General features: G+C 35.2%; 1 protein-coding gene across 1 annotated transcript; it reads left to right on the top strand.

The window, feature by feature from the left end:
* The first annotated feature begins 34 nt into the window (after positions 1-34).
* Positions 35-23,411, top strand: LOC128205773 (uncharacterized). Its single transcript, XM_052907709.1, has 7 exons — positions 35-168; positions 5,291-5,358; positions 10,486-12,082; positions 13,470-13,603; positions 14,487-14,643; positions 17,855-18,082; positions 21,899-23,411. Exons 3-7 carry the CDS (start codon positions 11,320-11,322, stop codon positions 22,132-22,134), a joined length of 1,518 nt encoding a protein of 505 aa, XP_052763669.1. The 5' UTR covers positions 35-168; positions 5,291-5,358; positions 10,486-11,319; the 3' UTR covers positions 22,135-23,411.
* Positions 23,412-24,474: the final 1,063 nt, after the last annotated feature.

Here is a 24,474-nt window from a genome sequence, read left to right on the forward strand (position 1 = left end):
CTGCCTAAATCCACACTGTCGTTTATCAAAATCCATACTGTATTTAATTTTTACGACACTCGAAAGGTAAACATCGACAAATATTTATGTAAATTTCCAATATTTAAACCTTTTGAATGATACTGCCACGGACTGTGATACTGCGATGGAACTTTAAACAAAAACATGGTATGTCACAGAACATGTCTATCTTAAATTTAAAAGTTATCTTCAATTATGTAGTACAATTTACATGCTTGCACAAGCCACATTGATAACAGGTATCTGTGCATTTATGACAGTGGCTCGATTTATGTAAATAAAATAATATTATTGTCTATAAATGTGGTGTAACCATGATCGAAGTAATTTTTCACCATTTCATCAACAAATAAATGAGTATTTATGCAATATCAAAATGTATGTGCCAGGTTAGTCTAAAATAATAGACGTGTTATACGGGATTCTTCCAATCCCTAACGTCTAAACGGGAATGTGCAAAAAATGGGGGTGTTTTAAAAATATTGAAATTGTTTTAAGTGAAGTATTTTATGGTTGAAATTGATCATAAAGAGTTATATTCATATTTTACTATGTAAGTGAAATGTTATTTTGCACTAAACAAGCATTTAGTGCATTAAAACAAGTTGTTTACCTTTCCAATAAAACGAAAGTTGACTGACACAGACAACAATTATGCGAAGGGGAACAACTCGATACAATCGTAATAGCTCGGCCTCCTCCGACAAAGCTTTAACATAGACCTCGTTATACAATCATAACAACTCGGCCATGGCCGAAATGTTTCGAGCGATTTAAAACTGTGCCCTAAAGCCTTGCAGGTACCCTTCATGTATATATCGTTATGTTTTGACAAAATGAAATGAAAAAAAGCCGTCAAACTCATAATTATAAGTTGGATATTTATTTTTTTGTGTACGGAACTAATATAAAATAACATTATCTGGTAATATTTCTTGTTTTTATGATATTTTATAGACGCTATATGCTTTAACCCGGAATCCTGATCGGAACAACTACCCACTTTTGATACTAAACAATTTGTATGTGAAGGATTTGCCATATCAAAAATCTAAAAAAATCTGTCAACGTACAATTATTTGGACTATGTGCCAGGTATGCAGTCATCGAAATTAGACTTTTAGATGAACAAGCCCGAATTCTTATACTATTGCATGGAATCATATTTTTTGAACAAGCCCTGCTATATAAAATTCAGAATTTGAGCAAGCCCGCAAGACATTTTACCAGTGAAGGGCTTGTGCTAATTTCGATCACTGGGTATGAACAGAATGCATACTCTTTTTACCCTAATATGCTCGTTAAAGGAACTTTTTTAACATTCAGACATTCATTATGTTACCTCCTAAACTAAAACAAAAAATTGTCCAAGACTCTGAAGCAGCTTTTTATATAGACTACCCTTTCACCAGAAAATAGTTTTCCTCCAATACGGATCGCAAACACTCTGAAAATTTGACCATTTCAGTCATGAAAAATATGGATCTTTATAATTGAAATTAAATACCTCTTGATTTTGATTTATACCGGCATGCTATATGAGTTTTTATGTTTCATTTGTTATATTAACCATATGCAATCGGTAATCATTTCTAGTGGTTTAAATATTGTGACAAAATCACCAACCTTGAATTGGTTTATACAAATGTAGGTCTGTGACAAAATGAATCATTGATTAGTATTTATTTGTAGTATCATCTAATTATTTTGCACCAAACATCATTGTTTACATCTCTAAAATTCTTTTAAGGTCATGTTTCCACATTTACACATCATTAATGAATACATTTATAGTGAATTTATAATTATACATTGTGGTGTTCATTGCTTTGTTATGTCAATTTCTCTTTAATCTTACTGGTGACCTTTCTTAGTCTTAGATCAAATTATGTTTGCACATTCATTTACATATTGAAGGATGAAAGGAAGTAAGTACTTGTTACATGCCATTGTTAAGATAAATCATTTCTGGTTAAGTCGATACCAGAATGGTGTACATGTATGTTGCATCCCACATACTCGTGGTGTATGACTCTTCTTAAAATCTTGCATGACTCTTTTATGTGTTTACATTTTAGGTAGAAGATTCTCTCTCAAATTTATCATAACATTAACCATTATTTCGCTGAACTTCTTTACATCAATAAAATCGATGCAACATGTTATGTGCAGAATTAAGTGTTCACACAATATGCTAACTATGGGTCTTGGAAAGGCTTTTTTCCACACTAAGGCATGTATATATTTATGTTTGGTACACATTTTTATACAGTCTAAAATAATAGACGATTTGCCATAAAAAATATTCATAATTTAAATTTCTTCCATGTACAGTTAGAAAGACTAATTTTTATATTGCTTAAACTTATATATTCAAGTTCTTATACAATAAAGGTTGGTACTTAATTCCTCTTGTTTGAAAAGACTTCTTGTCTTGTACCTGCAAAAACATCATTTGACCACATTGTTTTTCAGCACAATCAACATTCAAACAAAAAAGCTGTATTAAAGCAAACATTTTCAGTTAAAGGGAATCCCTCATGTGTTCGCACCGAAAACAATTTTCCTGGTAATGCATCTGTATATTATAATAATTTTACTTTGATACCGAAATTGCAGAAAAAAATACAGTCAAGTATAAAAAACAACAACCTGGTTGTAGTGGGTTGTGATCTCAGGCCGGTACAGTCAATATTTCTTTTAGAAAACTGATCCACTCGCCGACAGGGACTGGTACTAAGCAGACGGATATTTTAAACCTTTATTGAAATCATTGGTAGCATCACATGATAATCATTGGTAGTATCACATGATAATCATTGGTAGTATCACATGATAATCATTGATAGTATCATGTGATAATCATTGGTAGTATCACGTGATAATCATTGGTAGCATCATGTGATAATCATTGGTAGTATCACATGATAATCATTGGTAGCATCATGTGATAATCATTGGTAGTATCACATGATAATCATTGGTAGCATCATGTGATAATCATTGGTAGTATCACGTGATTATCATTGGTAGCATCATGTGATAATCATTGGTAGTATCACGTGATAATCATTGGTAGTACCATGTGTTAATCATTGGTAGCATCACGTGATAATCATTGGTAGTACCATGTGATAATTATTGGTAGCATCACGTGATAATCATTGCTAGCATCATGTGATAATCATTGGTAGCATCACGTGATAATCATTGATAGCATCACGTGATAATCATTGGTAGTATCACATGATAATCATTGGTAGCATCACGTGATAATTATTGGTAGCATCACGTGATAATCATTGCTAGCATCATGTGATAATCATTGGTAGTATCACGTGATAATCATTGGTAGTATCACGTGATAATCATTGGTAGCATCACATGATAATCATTGGTACATCACATGATAATCATTGGTAGCATCATGTGATAATGTCAATCAACCAATTAACCTACAGCCTATTGTTGAGAAGTGTTTGTTACATATTTTGAAGTTGTTGACAATATTTGAGCATATATAGATGTGAGACAGAGTTTAAGCTGCCAGGCTTCCTTCTCAATTCTGTTTGTTTTGTTTATTATTACCACTTGTCTAGTTTTCACGTAGAATTACCACAGTAAAACCTTTGATCATGCTTTAAAGTTGTCATTCTTTCTAAAGGATTGATCAAAATAAATAAAAAAAAATCAATTTATACTAAAAACCAGCTATTTTAAAATGGACATTTTGCACGTTGGAATCCAGTCATTTATTTAACATACTTGCCAACATCACCCCTTCAAATGATAACAAATTAACAGTGGGTCTACAGGTATCAAATTTTAACATAATGGTTAATGGACCTACCAGAGAATTAGCTTATTGGCACTCCCTGGAAAGGGGCGACCTCTATTTAAGACCTTTTACGCGCTGGATATAGGAGGCCGGTTCATTAATAAATTTTGTAGAAATTTATTTAATTAATTGTACATTATATTTGTTAAAGTTTATTGATGACAATTTTTGAAACATGACCAGAAAATTGTAAAGAAAGAAACTAAATGTTTGTTAATGTCTGTTGGTTACATAAAAATGAACTACTAAGTCATCTTATTAAGATGATATGAAACATTTTACATTTCCTTTTTGTTAAACATATTTAGCCTGATACCAAAAGCTGAAGATGATCAATATTATTTCTGGACAAATAAGATCGCATCAGCTATCTTCACATTACTTCTCTCAGTGTAACAAACAGTGAATGGGGATGACTTAATATCAAAAACTGATGATATTATTTCTGGACGGATCAGAGGCAGTATTTTTTACAATACTTAGTTCAGTGTACCAAACTGTGAATGGAAATGACTTAATATCAAAAACACATGATGGTCAATATTTTTTCTGGACTGATGAGAGGCAGTATTTTTTACAATACTTACATGTAGTTCAATGTACCAGACTGTGAATGGAAATAACTCAATTCCGAAAACAGTGGCTGGTCAATATTATTTCTGGACTGATGAGAGGCAGTTTTTTTTACAATACTTAGTTCAATGTACCAAACTGTGAATGGAAATGACTAAATACCGAAAACTGTGGCTGGTCATTAATGTTTATGGACTGATGAGCGGCAGTGTTTTTCACAATACATAGTTCAGTGTACCAAACTGTGAATGTGGCTGACACTCTACATCCCTAAATGCATTTTTGTACAAATTGCATCACACAAAATACTTGTATAACAAATGAAAACCATTACTGAACAATTGGAAGGCATGTATTTGAAAAATATGGCTGCTTTTTATATAAATATGTGACATTGTAGTACTATCTACGTGCGTTTGCATTCCTGGATATTCATCTCGAAGTGTTCTCGGAAACTATGAAAAACATGAATGGTGATCAATACAGCGATCGAAAGACTAAGCAATGCATTCCTTTTTGTGTCACATTAGTAAATTCTCGTGTATATATATCAAAATTGGTAAGAAACTTACATGAGTTGACAATCAATCGGGCAAAAATACAACTGGCTTTTGCATTTGTAGTCACATGACTTTTTTGTTTATCACACGTGACGACTAATTCTTGCTTTCAGACTACATGTCTGGTATCACAACTTAGTCATTTTACCTTTGTGTTTCCCATGTTTTGTTTTCAAAAGGTCTTAGCAATTAATTCCATAAAACATGGACCTATACAGTTTACACATATTAGAATTCCATTTTCTGGAAGATGTATAACAGTACCTAATTACCCGTAACTGTTTTGTTGTATTTTCAGACCTGAAGTCCTGAATGGTTGAGTTCCTTGAACAGAATCTGAACGATTTGAAACTTTAGCCTGCATCGGTAATAAATGATATAGTATGTCTTAAAAGAATTAATAGTATGTGAGTTGGAATTTGATGTGTAACACAAATAAGCATTACATCATAGAGTGATATATTTCTTAAAATAATTAATAGTATGTGAGTTGTAATTTGATGTGTAACACAAATAAGCATTACATCATGTAGTGATATATGTCTTAAAAAGAATTAATAGTATGTGAGTTGGAATTTGATCTGTAATACAAATAAGCATTACATCTTAGAGTGATATATATGTCTTAAAAATAATTAATAGTATGTGAGTTGGAATTTGATGTGTAATACAAATAAGCATTACATCAAAGAGTGATATATGTCTTAAAAAGAATTAATAGTATGTGAGTTGAAATTTGGATGTGTAACACAAATAAGCATTACATCATAGAGTGATATATGACTTAAAAAGAATTAATAGTATGTGAGTTGAAATTTGGATGTGTAACACAAATAAGCATTACATGATAGAGTGATATATGTCTTAAAAAGAATTAATAGTATGTGAGTTGGAATTTGATGTGTAACACAAATAAGCATTACATAATAGAGTGATATATGTCTTAAAAAGAATTAATAGTATGTGAGTTGGAATTTGATGTGTAACACAAATAAGCATTACATAATAGAGTGATATATGTCTTAAAAAGAATTAATAGTATGTGAGTTGGAATTTGATGTGTAACACAAATAAGCATTACATCATAGAGTGATATATGTCTTAAAAAGAATTAATAGTATGTGAGTTGGAATTTGATGTGTAACACAAATAAGCATTACATCATAGAGTGATATATGTCTTAAAAAGAATTAATAGTATGTGAGTTGGAATTTGATGTGTAACACAAATAAGCATTACATAATAGAGTGATATATGTCTTAAAAAGAATTAATAGTATGTGAGTTGGAATTTGATGTGTAACACAAATAAGCATTACATCATAGAGTGATATATGTCTTAAAAAGAATTAATAGTATGTGAGTTGGAATTTGATGTGTAATACAAATAAGCATTACATCAAAGAGTGATATATGTCTTAAAAAGAATTAATAGTATGTGAGTTGAAATTTGTTGTGTAATACAAATAAGCATTACATCAAAGAGTGATATATGTCTTAAAAAGAATTAATAGTATGTGAGTTGGAATTTGATGTGTAATACAAATAAGCATTACATAATAGAGTGATATATGTCTTAAAAAGAATTAATAGTACCCCCGGTATGTGAGTTGGAATTTGATGTGTAACACAAATAAACATTACATCCTAGAGTGATATATGTCTTAAAAAGAATTAATAGTATGTGAGTTGGAATTTGATGTGTAACACAAATAAGCATTACATCATAGAGTGATATATGTCTTAAAAGAATTAATAGTATGTGAGTTGGAATTTGATGTGTAACACAAATAAGCATTACATCATAGAGTGATATATGTCTTAAAAGAATTAATAGTATGTGAGTTGTAATTTGGATGTGTAACACAAATAAGCATTACATAATAGAGTGATATATGTCTTAAAAGAATTAATAGTATGTGAGTTGGAATTTGATGTGTAACACAAATAAGCATTACATAATATAGTGATATATGTCTTAAAAAGAATTAATAGTATGTGAGTTGGAATTTGATGTGTAACACAAATAAGCATTACATCATAGAGTGATATATGTCTTAAAAAGAATTAATAGTATGTGAGTTGGAATTTGATGTGTAACACAAATAAGCATTACATCATAGAGTGATATATGTCTTAAAAAGAATTAATAGTATGTGAGTTGGAATTTGATGTGTAACACAAATAAGCATTACATAATAGAGTGATATATGTCTTAAAAAGAATTAATAGTATGTGAGTTGGAATTTGATGTGTAACACAAATAAGCATTACATCATAGAGTGATATATGTCTTAAAAAGAATTAATAGTATGTGAGTTGGAATTTGATGTGTAATACAAATAAGCATTACATCAAAGAGTGATATATGTCTTAAAAAGAATTAATAGTATGTGAGTTGGAATTTGATGTGTAACACAAATAAGCATTACATCATAGAGTGATATATGTCTTAAAAAGAATTAATAGTATGTGAGTTGGAATTTGATGTGTAACACAAATAAGCATTACATGATAGAGTGATATATGTCTTAAAAAGAATTAATAGTATGTGAGTTGGAATTTGATGTGTAACACAAATAAGCATTACATCATAGAGTGATATATGTCTTAAAAAGAATTAATAGTATGTGAGTTGGAATTTGATGTGTAACACAAATAAGCATTACATCATAGAGTGATATATGTCTTAAAAGAATTAATAGTATGTGAGTTCGAATTTGATGTGTAACACAAATAAGCATTACATCATAGAGTGATATATGTCTTAAAAGAATTAATAGTATGTGAGTTGGAATTTGATGTGTAACACAAATAAGCATTACATCATAGAGTGATATATGTTTTAAAAGAATTAATAGTATGTGAGTTGGAATTTGATGAGTAATACAAATAAGCATTACATCATAGAGTGATATATGTCTTAAAAAGAATTAATAGTATGTGAGTTGGAATTTGATGAGTAATACAAATAAGCAGTACATGATAGAGTGATATATGTCTTAAAAGAATTAATAGTATGTGAGTTGGAATTTGATGTGTAACACAAATAAGCATTACATCATAGAGTGATATATGTCTTAAAAAGAATTAATAGTATGTGAGTTGGAATTTGATGTGTAACACAAATAAGCATTACATGATAGAGTGATATATGTCTTAAAAAGAATTAATAGTATGTGAGTTGGAATTTGATGTGTAACACAAATAAGCATTACATCATAGAGTGATATATGTCTTAAAAAGAATTAATAGTATGTGAGTTGGAATTTGATGTGTAACACAAATAAGCATTACATCATAGAGTGATATATGTCTTAAAAAGAATTAATAGTATGTGAGTTGGAATTTGATGTGTAACACAAATAAGCATTACATGATAGAGTGATATATGTCTTAAAAAGAATTAATAGTATGTTAGTTGGAATTTGATGTGTAACACAAATAAGCATTACATCATAGAGCGATATATGTCTTAAAAGAATTAATAGTATGTGAGTTGGAATTTGATGTGTAACACAAATAAGCATTACATGATAGAGTGATATATGTCTTAAAAAGAATTAATAGTATGTGAGTTGGAATTTGATGTGTAACACAAATAAGCATTACATAATAGAGTGATATATGTCTTAAAAATAATTAATAGTATGTGAGTTGGAATTTGATGTGTAACACAAATAAGCATTACATGGTAGAGTGATATATGTCTTAAAAAGAATTAATAGTATGTGAGTTGGAATTTGATGTGTAACACAAATAAGCATTACATGATAGAGTGATATATGTCTTAAAAAGAATTAATAGTATGTGAGTTGGAATTTGATGTGTAACACAAATAAGCATTACATCATAGAGTGATATATGTCTTAAAAAGAATTAATAGTATGTGAGTTGGAATTTGATGTGTAACACAAATAAGCATTACATGATAGAGTGATATATGTCTTAAAAAGAATTAATAGTATGTTAGTTGGAATTTGATGTGTAACACAAATAAGCATTACATCATAGAGCGATATATGTCTTAAAAGAATTAATAGTATGTGAGTTGGAATTTGATGTGTAACACAAATAAGCATTACATGATAGAGTGATATATGTCTTAAAAAGAATTAATAGTATGTGAGTTGGAATTTGATGTGTAACACAAATAAGCATTACATAATAGAGTGATATATGTCTTAAAAATAATTAATAGTATGTGAGTTGGAATTTGATGTGTAACACAAATAAGCATTACATCATAGAGTGATATATGACTTAAAAAGAATTAATAGTATGTGAGTTGAAATTTGATGTGTAACACAAATAAGCATTACATGATAGAGTGATATATGTCTTAAAAAGAATTAATAGTATGTGAGTTGGAATTTGATGTGTAACACAAATAAGCATTACATGATAGAGTGATATATGTCTTAAAAAGAATTAATAGTATGTGAGTTGGAATTTGATGTGTAACACAAATAAGCATTACATGATAGAGTGATATATGTCTTAAAAAGAATTAATAGTATGTGAGTTGGAATTTGATGTGTAACACAAATAAGCATTACATCATAGAGTGATATATGTCTTAAAAAGAATTAATAGTATGTGAGTTGGAATTTGATGTGTAACACAAATAAGCATTACATGATAGAGTGATATATGTCTTAAAAAGAATTAATAGTGTGTGAGTTGGAATTTGATGTGTAACACAAATAAGCATTACATCATAGAGTGATATATGTCTTAAAAAGAATTAATAGTATGTTAGTTGGAATTTGATGTGTAACACAAATAAGCATTACATGATAGAGTGAAGAATTATCCAAACCATGGTTGAATCAAGTGTGCTTTTGCTTAGAAAGTTGCATATTGGAAGCCATTGTAAAAACTGTAAATTCTTAGTGTAAACAGGGGATCTAAAGTTCAGGACTAATCCTTAAACCAGGATTGAGAGCTTTTAACTTCAGACTATTGTACAGTTGTAACGATTGTTGTTTTTTCTCTTAGACATTTGCATTAAAAAAAACTGTATGAACCAACTTGAAATGAAAATATAAATGACTTTGGAAACAATTGGATCCCTCATCCTCAAGCATACCCCAACTTTTTTTCATTAGCAACAATTATCAGCTGCTAGAACTTCTGTGAAAAAGACATAGTATTGTGTTTTCGAGCAAGAGACATTTAACTACTTGTATTAAATGGACTTGCGTATTGAACATGTACTTAAAAGTAATTAAATACAATTACCGGTACTAAAATAACATCAATAAACTTTAATCATTTTTTTTAGAATTACAGAAACTCTTGAAAATGTGACTCCTTGCTTAGAAACAATAACATTTTACTGTCTGGTTATTGATCAAAAGTTCATTTACTGTCAGCAAGTCTGTTGATAGCAATAGCTTGATAAGAATGTAGGTATGAACCTCCCTTATATATGAAGTTACATAAAATATGGATGTTGGACGTTAATGTGATATATATCTTTCTATTTCAGAGCCATAGTTGCCATTCCAGGTGACAGTTGGTGATAGACTCACAGAGACCAGATTCTATACAAAAATATAAGAAAGTAAAACAATCAACTGAATATGTAGAGATCTTTCAAGTAAAAGTAATGCCAGTTTTAATTGGCTCAGTTGCATTTGAATGTCGCGGACAAGACAATTTTCTATTCAAAAGCAAGCCAGTTTAGTTCGCAGTTGACAACTGAAATCAAAAGTCTCTGTCAGAGACAATATTTCTATAAAGAAAATGGAATACTCGGATTTTTTCATATTGCTAAATTCTAGGCGGATTTTTGTGGACGAAGAAGTAGATTTGGACAGAATAATTCTTGATCGTCTCATAAAAGACAATGTTCCACACTCTCGAACATTCACCAGTATGATGGACAGATGTTTTCTTCCTAGCCCACAGAATCAGTTTGAAATAAAAAATAGACAGATGTCAATTAACCAGTCAAAGCATAGTGAATCACTCGTAGGAAAGAACAAGTCTGGTGTCACTCAATATGATGATGTTCCCAACAGAAGTGGAGGACAACCAGGTCGGAGTAGCTTTCAAGAGTCCAAAGAGGCTACATTTTCACAAGGTCCAAGAAACTTTTGTAATAAGCTTTCTATGGAAGGAAACACTAGCTCCCTTGATCCTAACACTGGAACTTTTACCAAAGCTTCTATCAAACATGAGACTAATGGCTTTGATAACAATGATCAAATGCATGGAACTTCATCCATGCACGCAAATGGTACACTGGAAGCATCATGTAACATTTCAAATGTGTCTGACCAAAAATTACTGAAGTCACGACATCAAAGTCATAAAAAAAATGAGCGGTAGCCATACTGGCGATGCCTTGAACACGTTACTGTATGGGGGACCGAAATATACTGGTACATTGAAAGAACATTCACTTCAAGAGAATCTGCATGGACAAAACGATAAAAAATACTTCACTTCCTCATCAGCCCACTATCCCTCTTCCTCCTTGGCTGGGGTCAATCCATCAAAACCTCATACGCGAGGTTTGAAAAGTGAAAAATTACTTAAATTGCTTTCAACGAGCCCATCTGAAATAAGGCAGTGTAGTAAAAACCCTGAGATACAGCAGGACACTGAGAGAAAGAAAGAGAAACAACACCTGCATATTGATAATAATGAACTATCTGGACATATTCAAAGTGATGATGTTAAAACAAATAATTTCCAGAGTACTAGTTCTTTTCAAGGAGAAGCTGATTTAACAACATTTAAACATGCTGGTGCTGAGACAATGACTAACAATCGGGCTGAAAAAATGACTAATGCTGTTGCTAAGATAATGACTAATGTTGGTGTTAAGACAATGACTAATGTTGATGCTAAGACAACGACTCATGTTAGTGCTGAGACAAACAGGAAAGAACATGCTCAGAAAGGTGTGAGCCAGGATACTAGATATCATGTAGGACCGGCTTCTTGCAAGGACACAAACATTGTCATATCAAAACGTCCTCTTCAAAGGGAGGATCAAAGTGAACATGGACACTCATCTCTTGATACAGACATGTGCTCAGAGGCAAAAAATGTCCGCCGAACTCAGCCTGTATATGGTAAGAAAATTTTCTTAATACGTACATGTGAACAAGTATTTTAAAGTAATAAGCTATTCATGTTGTGTACGTATAAAAAGTGTGAAATGTTCATATTGTTGACATTGGTACATGATTTTAGAGGTTTTATCAGACTATTAATAAGCAATGTATTTTTTCACGACAACTACCACTGTAACACTGTTATATGGCTGGTTTCTTTACAGATTTTTTGGTTTTAAACCTTTTTTTAGTCCTTTCTCAATAAAGGAATCCAATCTCCTTGTACAAAATTGACATTGGTCAGATGAATAAGGCAATTTACATAGGTCATATGAATAAGGCAATTTACATAGGTCATATGAATAAGGCAATTTACATAGGTCATATGAATAAGGCAATTAACATTGGTCATATGAATAAGGCAATTTACATTGGTCATATGAATAAGGCAATTTACATTGGTCAGATGAATAAGGCAATTTACATTGGTCATATGAATATGGCAATTTACATAGGTCATATGAATAAGGCAATTAACATTGGTCATATGAATAAGGCAATTTACATTGGTCAGATGAATAAGGCAATTTACTTTGGTCAGATGAATAAGGCAATTTACATTGGTCAGATGAATAAGGCAATTTACTTTGGTCAGATGAATAAGGCAATTTACATTGGCCATATGAATATGGCAATTTACATTGGTCTTATGAATAAGGCAATTTACATTGGCCTTATGAATAAGGCAATTTACATTGGTCAGATGAATAAGGCAATTTACATTGGCCGTATGAATATGGCAATTTACATTGGCCTTATGAATAAGGCAATTTACATTGGCCGTATGAATAAGGCAATTTACATTGGTCTTATGAATAAGGCAATTTACATTGGCCGTATGAATAAGGCAATTTACATTGGCCGTATGAATAAGGCAATTTACATTGGCCTAAATTTACATTGGTCATATCATTAAGGCAATTAACATTGGTCTTATGAATAAGGAAATTTACATTGGTCATATCATTAAGGTAATTAACATTGGTCTTATGAATATGGCAATTTACATTGGTCATATCATTAAGGTAATTAACATTGGCCATATGAATAAGGCAATTTACATTGGTCTTATGAATAAGGCAATTTACATTGGCCATATGAATATGGCAATTTACATTGGTCATATCATTAAGGTAATTTACATTGGTCTTATGAATAAGGCAATTTACCTTTCCAACAAACCGGTTGACAATTGTGCTTATGAAACATATTCTCATTCAAAGTCGGAGACACGAGCCTGCGATGAGGAAAGAAATCAGCCATTATATTAAAATGGTCTGATACAGTGGTAGCTAAGTAAGAATCAATGTATGATAATGCAGATCCATGTTTTTGTCTCTTTCAGGGGATCCAGACGAATTGGAGAAGATTGTTCACAGTCTTACTCAAGCGAATGATATCTACACAGAATTTCCATTCCAGAAACAGTCGAGTGGAACGCCAGAGGGTTCAACATCCATGACCAATGCGTCGGGAGAGGTGATACTTCAGTTCAATTTCAGCTTACAACTTTGTTGTGTTTTTTTTCACCTCCAAAATTAGAATCCAATCATCACAATATTTCCAAATTTTCTCCTCAAAATTGAGCTTATTTGTTGAAAAGATGATGGAAAGTATTAGGATTTCATTTTATGTGGTCTAAATAGAATTTTAAAAAATGCAAGGATACAAGAATGAAAGCAATGATTTTTTCTTAATTTTACCACTTTAATACATAAGAAGATTTTTCAAATGCCCTATTTCCTGTTAAATGATAATTATATTAATAATGACCCCCATAATATTATATTTAATTCAACAACTCTTGTCATGTATTTTGAGCAGAGTATATTGTCACTTTTTCTTTCAAATTAGGTCATACATATGACATCACATAAATTGTTATGTCATTAATATTATATATAATAATATAGGGTTTTACCAGGTTTTCAAAAGGACAGGGTGCTGCAGAAAAAGGACAGGATGCTAAGGGAAAAAAGAGCACATTTGTGTCTGTCAGTGAAAAAATAGAACATTATTAATTTCATAAAAAAATTGTAGAAATCATGCCTAATGACAGTAATAGCAAGTCTATACTACCAAAAGAGTCTGTTTGTATGAATTTATAATAAAATTTAAAGCTTCAATCAAAGCAAAAGAAATATTTGATTATCGTAAGCATTTAACTCTTTGAAGGCAGGAGGGTGCACATTCTAGTCTCCACGAGGGCAGAAGGTTGTTACCAAAATAGGACATTATGCAGCACACTTCCATAACTCTTTTAACTAAAAGCCTATATAGCATTAAACATCCAAAAATTATGAAAATGATTTTTTTACTCATAGACATACATGTGTGTATTAAAATATAATTTTCATTACAGCCAAACTTCGAAATGGACGTCAATGAAATGCGGCGACAGATCCTTGAAAAAAGTGTTGGATACATTCACTTGAAAATTGTGGAGACTGTGAAATTCTCAAAACATATTCCAGGATTTCGAGATCTTGAAATTGATGACCAGTCAACCTTGATTCGAGGCAAGTTTACCTGCAATTTGGTATGGTCCCAAGACAAATTGCAATTTTAGCTTTTTAATTCTTGAATTTAAACATGTATAATAAATTTTTGAACTGAAACCATTGACTGTCATACTAGACTATTGTTTTTTAGCAAAATAACTTTTGGAGAAAAGAAATTATCATGTTCATGTTTATTTTAGTTTGATTTATCAGTTAGTCTTTCAAACAAAAACGTATGCATGGTTAGAGTGGTCTCATGGGATAGGTGTCCACCTCTCATGCAAGATGAGGTTGGTTTGATCCCCACCGGAGTGAGACCAGTCTGGCTATAGGTGTCCCCCCTTTCACCCAAGAATTTGTGGGTTTGATCCCCACCAGAGTGAGACTAGTCTGACTTTAGGTGTCCACCTCTCATGCAAGATGTTGTGGGTTTGATCCCCACCGGAGTGAGACAAGTCTGGCTTTAGGTGTCCACCTCTCACCCAAGAATTTGTGGGTTTGATCCCCACCAGAGTGAGACCAGTCTGGCTTTAGGTGTCCACCTCTCACGCAATATGTTGTTGGTTTGATCCCCCCGGAGTGAGACCAGTCTGGCTATAGGTGTCCACCTCTCACACAAGATGTTATTGGTTTGATCCCCACCAGAGTGAGACCAGTCTGGGTATAGGTGTCCACCTCTCACGCAAGATGTTATTGGTTTGATCCCCACCAGAGTGAGACCAGTCTGGCTATAGGTGTCCACCTCTCACGCAATATGTTGTTGGTTTGATCCCCACCGGAGTGAGACCAGTCTGGCTATAGGTGTCCACCTCTCACGCAAGATGTTGTTGGTTTGATCCCCACCAGAGTGAGACCAGTCTGGCTATAGGTGTCCACCTCTCACGCAATATGTTGTTGGTTTGATCCCCACCGGAGTGAGACCAGTCTGGCTATAGGTGTCCCCCCTCTCACCCAAGATGTTGTTGGTTTGATCCCCATTAGAATGGCAGCAGTTTTGTGGTATAGGTGTCCCCCCTCTCACCCAAGAATTTGTGAGTTTGATCCCCACTAGGATGGCAGCAGTTTTGTGGTATAAGTGTCCACCTCTCACCCAAGAATTTGTTGGTTTGATCCCCACCAGAGTGAGACCAGTCTGGCTATAGGTGTCCCCCCTCTCACCCAAGAATTTGTGGGTTTGATCCCCACCAGAGTGAGACCAGTCTGGCTATAGGTGTCCACCTCTCACGCAATATGTTGTTGGTTTGATCCCCACCGGAGTGAGACCAGTCTGGCTATAGGTGTCCACCTCTCACGCAAGATGTTGTTGGTTTGATCCCCACCAGAGTGAGACCAGTCTGGCTATAGGTGTCCACCTCTCACGCAATATGTTGTTGGTTTGATCCCCACCGGAGTGAGACCAATCTGGCTATAGGTGTCCCCCCTCTCACCCAAGATGTTGTTGGTTTGATCCCCATTAGAATGGCAGCAGTTTTGTGGTATAGGTGTCCACCTCTCATGCAAGATGTTGTGAGTTTGATCCCCACTAGGATGGCAGCAGTTTTGTGGTATAAGTGTCCACCTCTCACCCAAGAATTTATAGGTTTGATCCCCACCAGAGTGAGACCAGTATGGCTATAGGTGTCCCCCCTCTCACCCAAGAATTTGTGGGTTTGATCCCCACCAGAGTGAGACCAGTCTGGCTTTAGGTGTCCCCCCTCTCACCCAAGAATTTGTGGGTTTGATCCCCACCAGAGTGAGACCAGTCTGGCTTTAGGTGTCCCCCCTCTCACCCAAGAATTTGTGGGTTTGATCCCCACCAGAGTGAGACCAGTCTGGCTATAGGTGTCCCCCCTCTCACCCAAGAATTTGTGGGTTTGATCCCCACCAGAGTGAGACCAGTCTGGCTTTAGGTGTCCCCCCTCTCACCCAAGAATTTGTGGGTTTGATCTCCACTAGGGATACTTCCTCACGACCTCTAAAATGGACATAGTACTGGTTTCTACCCAGGCCCCAATTTCTAGAGATCTAAGCTTAACAGGCTTAAGTAGCTTATTGCAATTAGCCAAAATACACTTGAATTGAATCTTGATAAATGAAAAACGGTTTAACGTGATTTTCGTAATGATAATTCCTATCCAAAGTATAAAAACTCTTAAAGAAGTTAATATTAGGCAATTTATAGTAAACCAAAAATAGTGAGCTTAATTAGCTTAATCCTGTTATAAGGGACTTAAGAAGTTTCAAGAAATCGGGGCCAGGAAGCGGGCTTGTACATGTATCAGCTTTCCTCACAGTCAAGGCAATAGAAATCGTATAACCTAAACTGTAGGAAAATGTTGAGGTAATTTTATATCCCATATCTCTGGCTTCATCACTTGGCTGTGTGTTCATTTATTTGGCTTCTGTTGACAGTTTTTAGCTTGAAGAATAAGGAGAGCTATACTACTCGCCCTAGCGAGCGTCACACATTGGTTAAGGTTTTGCATGTAAGCACATTTAAGTAAAAATCTCAGCTAATGCTTGATGTATTGCATTGGAACTTAAGGCAAGTATTCCAATCATCCAACCTATTTAATTGAGTTAGATAACTCTAAAATATGCAAATTATGGCCTTTTATTATTTGACTTGAAAATTCTGATAAGGATTTTGCATGAAGCACACAAAAGTAAATATCTTTGACAAGTGTCAATATTACACTACTCAGTCATCTAACCTACTTAAATAATCAAGTTAGCTTACTTTATTTTGCATTTAAGGCAAGTTATTACCCTTCATTTTGATTTGGAAATTATTTTTAAGGTTTTACATGTTACCACATTTAAATCAATATCCCAGCAAATAATTCATGTATTACAATGAAACTTTAGACATGTGTTCCAACTACCCAACCTTCTTATTAAATCAAAGATAACTCGATTTTGAATATAATGCAAATGATGGCCCTTTATTCTATGACTTAGAGATTCTTGTTAAGGTTTTATATGTAAGCTTGCATAATTCAATATCACAGCAACAACTTGATGTATTGTATTGAAACTTCATACAAGAGCTCCAAACGATTCAAACTATGGTACCTAACTTATCAAGTCAGATAATTATCTTGCATGCAATAAAAATGATTGCCCATTTTATTTGACTTACGAATTTGGGTTAAAAGTGGTGAAATAGTAGAGTATGCCGTCTCTGTAACAGATTTTATTTCACTTCTAAATATTACATAAATTATAGAAAATTGTGTGTGAATTGCAGAATCACGAACTGAGACTGGTCTTATCGGAGGAATGCGGAGTCTTAACCACGGAGCTAAGACATTCACGCTGCGAGATTCCAAACAAAGCATCAACTTTCAAGCCATGCGGCTAGTCTACAGTGAAGATTTGCTTATGTCCAAATTTAAGCTGTCAAAGAAAATACTCACACTGAAATTGAGCAAATGTGAGGAAGCGTTACTCCGGGCTATTGCAATAATTTCCCCTGGTAGGTGTTATATTTAAAGGATTGATAGTTTTCATATAAATTTCTTGAAATTTAATTGTTTTTGTGAAGCATTTATACTTTTTATAATTACTTATTTAAGGTTCAAAATATTTTTATATGAAAATCTCCTCACCTATAAATGCAGACATATTGTTTTTTTTGTCCAAGTTGTTCTGTCTGTCTGTCCCGTCCTACCCTGCCCTGCCCTGCCTTCAAAAAGTAGGCATTATGTATAACAAAACAGTTGAAGATTACAACTCATAGTTTGTTTAGCCTTTTACTTGACTGACACACAAACATACCACCTTTTTAACTTTGTCCCTACCTATTTGTCTATCAAAAACCCACTCACCCTTCCTACATGCTATTCCATCAAAACCCCACTCACCCTCCCTACATGCCCATCCATCAAAAACCCAATCACCCTTCCTACATGCCCATCCATCAAAAACCCAATCACCCTTCCTACATGCTATTCCATCAAAAACCCACTCACCCTCCCTACATGCTATTCCATCAAAACCCCACTCACCCTCCCTACATGCCCATCCATCAAAAACCCAATCACCCTTCCTACATGCCCATCTATTAAATCCCCGCTCACTCTCCTAACATGCCCATCTATCAAAAACACACTCACTGTCCTTATATGCCCATCAATCATAAACCCACTCACCCTCCCTAAAAAAACACTCACCCTCCCTACATGCCCATCTATCAAATACCAACTCACCCTCCCTACATGCCAATCCATCAAAACCCCACTCACCCTCCCTACATGCACATCATTCAAAAACCCACTTACCCTTCATACATGTCCATCTATCAAAAAAAAACACACCCTCCCTACATGCCCATCTATCAAAAACCCACTCACCCTCCCTACATGCCCATCTATCAAAAACCCCACTCACCCTTCGTACATGCCCATCTATCAAAAACCCCACTCACCCTCCCTACATGCCCATCTATCAAAAACCCCACTCACCCTTCGTACATGCCCATCTATCAAAATCCCACACACCCTCCCTTCATGTCCATCTATCAACAACCCACTTACCCTCGCTACATGCCCATTCATCAAAAACCCAATCACCCTCCCTACATGCCCATCTATCAAAAACCCAATCACCCTTCCTACATGCCCATCTATCAAAAACCCAATCACCCTCCCTACATGCCCATCTATCAAAAACCCAATCACACTCCCTACATGCCCATCTATCAAAAATCCAATCACCCGTCCCACATGCCCATCTATCAAAAACCACTCACCTTCCTTACATTCCCATCTATCAAAACCAACTCACACTCCCTACATGCCCATCTATCAAAAACCCACTCACCCTCCCTACATGCACATCTATCAAAACCCCACTCACCCTCCCTACATGCACATCTATCAAAACCCCACTCACCCTCCCTACATGCCCATCAGTCATAAACCCACTCACCCTCCCTACATGCCCATCTATCAAAAACCACTCACCTTCCTTACATTCCCATCTATCAAAAACCAACTCACACTCCCTACATGCCCATCTATCAAAAACCCACTCACCCTCCCTACATGCCCATCTATCAAAAACCACTCACCTTCCTTACATTCCCATCTATCAAAAACCAACTCACACTCCCTACATGCCCATCTATCAAAAACCCACTCACCCTCCCTACATGCACATCTGTCAAAACCCCACTCACCCTCCCTACTTGCGCATCTATCAAAACCCCACTCACCCTCCCTACATGCCCATCAATCATAAACCCACTCACCCTCCCTACATGCCCATCTATCAAAAACCCATTCACCCTTCCTACATGTCCATCCATCAATTCACAACTCACCCTTCCTACATGCCCATATATCAAATCCCCTCACTCTCTCAACATGCCCATCCATAAAAAACTCTCAATTTCCCAACATGCCCATCCATCAAAAACCCACTCACCCTTCGTACATGCCCATCAAATAAATCCCCTCACTCTCCCAACATGCCCATCTATCAAAAACCCACTCACCCTTCGTACATGCCCATCAATCAAAAACCCACTCACCCTCCCTACATGCCCATCCATCAAAAACCCACTCACCCTCCCTACATGCCAATCAATCAAATCCCCCCACTCTCCCTTCATGCCCATCTATCGAAAACCCACTCACCCTCCCTACATGCACATCTATCAAAACCCCACTCACCCTCCCTACATGCGCATCTATCAAAACCCTACTCACCCTCCCTACATGCCCATCAATCATAAACCCACTCACCCTCCCTACATGCCCATCTATCAAAAACCCATTCACCCTTCCTACATGTCCATCCATCAATTCACAACTCACCCTTCCTACATGCCCATATATCAAATCCCCTCACTCTCTCAACATGCCCATCCATCAAAAACTCTCACTCTCCCAACATGCCCATCCATCAAAAACCCACTCACCCTTCGTACATGCCCATATATCAAATCCCCTCACTCTCCCAACATGCCCATCTATCAAAAACTCTCACTCTCCCAACATGCCCATCCATCAAAAACTCTCACTCTCCCAACATGCCCATCCATCAAAAACCCACTCAACCTTCGTACATGCCCATCCATCAAAAACCCACTCACCCTCCCTACATGCCCATCAATCAAATCCCCTCACTCTCCCAACATGCCCATCTATCAAAAACCCACTCACCCTCCCTACATGCCCATCCATCAAAAACCCACTCACCCTCCCTACATGCCAATCAATCAAATCCCCCCACTCTCCCTACATGCCCATCTATCAAAAACCCACTCACCCTCCCTACATGCTCATCTATCAAACCCCTCACTCTCCCTACATGCCCATCCATCAAAACCCCACTTACCCTCCCTACATGACCATCAATCAAACCCCTCACTCTCCCTACATGCCCATCCATCAAAACCCCCACTTACCCTCCCTACATGCCCATCAATCAAATCCCCTCACTCTCTCTACATGCCCATCAATCAAAAACCCACTCACCCTTCCTACATGCCCATCAGTCAAATCCCCTCACTCTCCCTACATGCCCATCAATCAAATCCCCTCACTCTCACTACATGCCCATCCATCAAAAACCCACTCACCCTCCCTACATGCCCATCTATCAAATCCCTGCTCACTCTCCCAACATGCCAATCATTCAAAACCCCACTCACCCTCCCTACCAAAACCCACTCACTCTCCTTACATGCCCATCTATCAAAAACCCACTCACCCTCCCTACATGCTCATCTATCAAATCCCCGCTTACTTTCCCAACATGCCAATCATTTAAAACCCCACTCACTCTTCCTACATGTCCATCTATCAAAAACCCACTCACTCTTCCTCCATGCCCATCAATCAAATCCGCGCTCACCCTTCCTACATGCCAATCCATCAAAAACCCACTCACTCTCCCAACATGCTCATCTATCAAATCCCCACTCACCCTTTCTACCAGAACCCACTCACCCTTCCTACATGCCCATCTATCAAATACCCACTCACCCTCTCTACATGCCCATCTGTCAAATCCCCACTCACCCTTTCTACCAGAACCCACTCACCCTTCCTACATGCCCATCTATCAAATACCCACTCACCCTTCCTACATGCCCATCTATCAAATACCCACTCACCCTCTCTACATGCCCATCCATCAAAAACCAACTCACCCTTCCTACATGTACCTACCCATCTATCAAAATGTGTTTGCCGGTCTGTCCTATTTGTGTCCAGTCCATACCTTTCTCATTCATGGTCAGATTTTATTATTTTGTGGCCTTATTGTTTTTATTTGTTTTCAGATCGGTGTACTCTCAAAGACCCTGAAGCAGTGGAGCGAATACATAACAAGTTGGTTTCCTGTCTGGTCTATGTGATAAACAGAGATACCCCTGGCTGTTTGAAAAGATTAGGACATCTTGTTGACATCCTTATTGCTCTGCGAGATGTCACAGAAATTGATATGAATGAAGTTAAAAACATTTTTATGAAGTGGCCAGAAATTTCCAACTATGACCTTGTGAAAGAGTTCTTGTGATTTAGTCATTATTTTGTCTTGGACTTTGTGCAGTTTGTATTTAGTGGCTACATGCTTTTTGTCTTTCATTTTGAATGGCATTACTTTTGTGTAATAAAGTAGAACTAAAAATAAATGTCATTAATGCTTTTGAAGAAACAAGGATACCGGTTATATTTATTTCAATTTTCAAAATGATACCAAAATTCACCAGTCAGGATAAATCTTATTTTCAAGTTTTTTTCCAGATTATGTTTTAAAATACTGTCAATTTTCAAGCGTAATACGATAAAATTGTCCCTCGCTGTGTATGTGTTACCACGGTGTTTTAACCTCTCATTCTGTTTTTATCATTTTATCTTAAAGGGACTAGACACCAGAAGCCAAAGCGGCAAAATCAGTATTTCCTCAAAACAAGCATAGAGCTGTCAATATGAGCTAGCATGAGGCCGATACTACACCATTTTACATGATAAAAAGAATGTTTTGTTGCTGTTTCAGTTGACCCATTTTGAAATGATGCATAATGGTTTTCCAGTTCATAGTGTTTATTCTTAACATGTATAAGTCAAGTGATAAGTACAGTTACTTATACCATCATGCTAGTTCTGAATTTACTGCTATATTTATACGTGGTAGACAACCCAGTAAATTTCGAGTTGGAAAAATTTGCAAAATCTGTGAAAGATACAAAAGTCTTAAGACGTGATGAATCAGTAAGTAAGATTAAATGCATTGGGCACAACATTATCAATTTTATTTACGTTTTTGACAATTTTCTTTTTTTCTTGCATTTGTAGCATTTGGTGTCTAGTTTTAAAACTCTTTATCAGTCTTATGTATAAAGGTTCCATTTTGCAATTTGGAAGAGTACTATTTTGTATTTTTGATGCACTGAACAAGGAAATATCAAGTTAGAAGTTAGAATGGAAGATGAAAAACCACTTCTTATAAAACAAGGTTTGTAGTAACAAGTGATCTTAATTCATAAACATGCTGTTTATGAAGCAGAAAACATGGCAAAGAATGAAAGAATTCTCCACTTTGACCTCTATTGGACTCATTATGGCCTTTTGCTGGGGATATCACATATACTATGCTATACATATCAACTGTCAACTGAATCATGTATAGGTCACATGTTTATTATGTCATTTTAAATCACTAGTTTTCCAATAGAATGATGATTGATTCACACAGGTTGTGTTGTGGAGTGTCTCATTTTTTATTGCATGGCAGCTTTTACATGTATATAGTAACACCCTTTGTATTTCAATATTTATACCCCCCCCCCCCCACACACACACAACAAAATTTGAAGGCAGGTGTATTGGAGTCACCATACAGTTACAAAATGTTTTTGGAGCTTATTTCTACTACTGATTTTGACGGATTATTCTGAAACTTGGTACACATTATCACCTTGACGTGATTTGAACATGTTTTATCAGTTTTTCAAGAGTTATGGCCCTTTTACTACAAAAGTACATTGGGTATGTATGTGGACGCCTTCCACAGTTTATGAGAGAATGATCTGAAACTGAACAGGTATGATCAGAATAAGAGAACTAGTGACTAATGTATTTGTCATCAGTTAGAGCAATGTGCTTCAAGAATTATGAGCCCTTTAACTAAGATCTACTCTGTTGGTGTATTGAAGTTAATAGGGATTGTTTTGAAACTTTATTCTTATTGTCACCATAAAGTTTACCAATGCTTGTCATATTTTTTTTTGTTCAGCGACATATTCATAATTGTTAGTGTTGTGTGCCCCCATACTTCAATTTTACTTTACCTATATTGGACTTTGTGGCACAAACTTCTCCCACAATTTTAGAGACTACACTTGGACACCAATGGATTACACATCTTAGAGTTACCTGCCCTTGGTACACATTATCACCATCATGTGTTGTAGTGCCTGACATACTTAATGTGACCAATGGATTACACATCTTAGAGTTACCTGCCCTTGGTACACATTAGCACCATGATGTTTGTAATGCCTGACATACTTTTCATAAGAAATGACCATCTCCTCATAGAGCTATGTGCCTTATCATGATGTGTTTTATAATAAAGTGTATTGAGAGGCATGTCGCTGCTCTGAAAAAAATGTTCTTGTGTCAGATTATGCCTTACCAAATCGTTTCTATGTTAGGCATCCCCGGACGGATAGGTGTTGGGCTTCATATTTGGGGAAAAAACACCAACATTTTATATGATAAACGCTTTTAAGGAATATTTTTTATTTCCTTTAACTATGATTTCAACTACAAAACACTAGTGTAAGGAACATGTTTAATACTTTGAACTTGTATTCTTGGCATTTTGATATCAGAAAATGATTCACTCTGTCTG

This window comes from Mya arenaria, chromosome 10 (genome assembly GCF_026914265.1).
Source record: "Mya arenaria isolate MELC-2E11 chromosome 10, ASM2691426v1".
NCBI classification, from domain to species: domain Eukaryota; kingdom Metazoa; phylum Mollusca; class Bivalvia; order Myida; family Myidae; genus Mya; species Mya arenaria.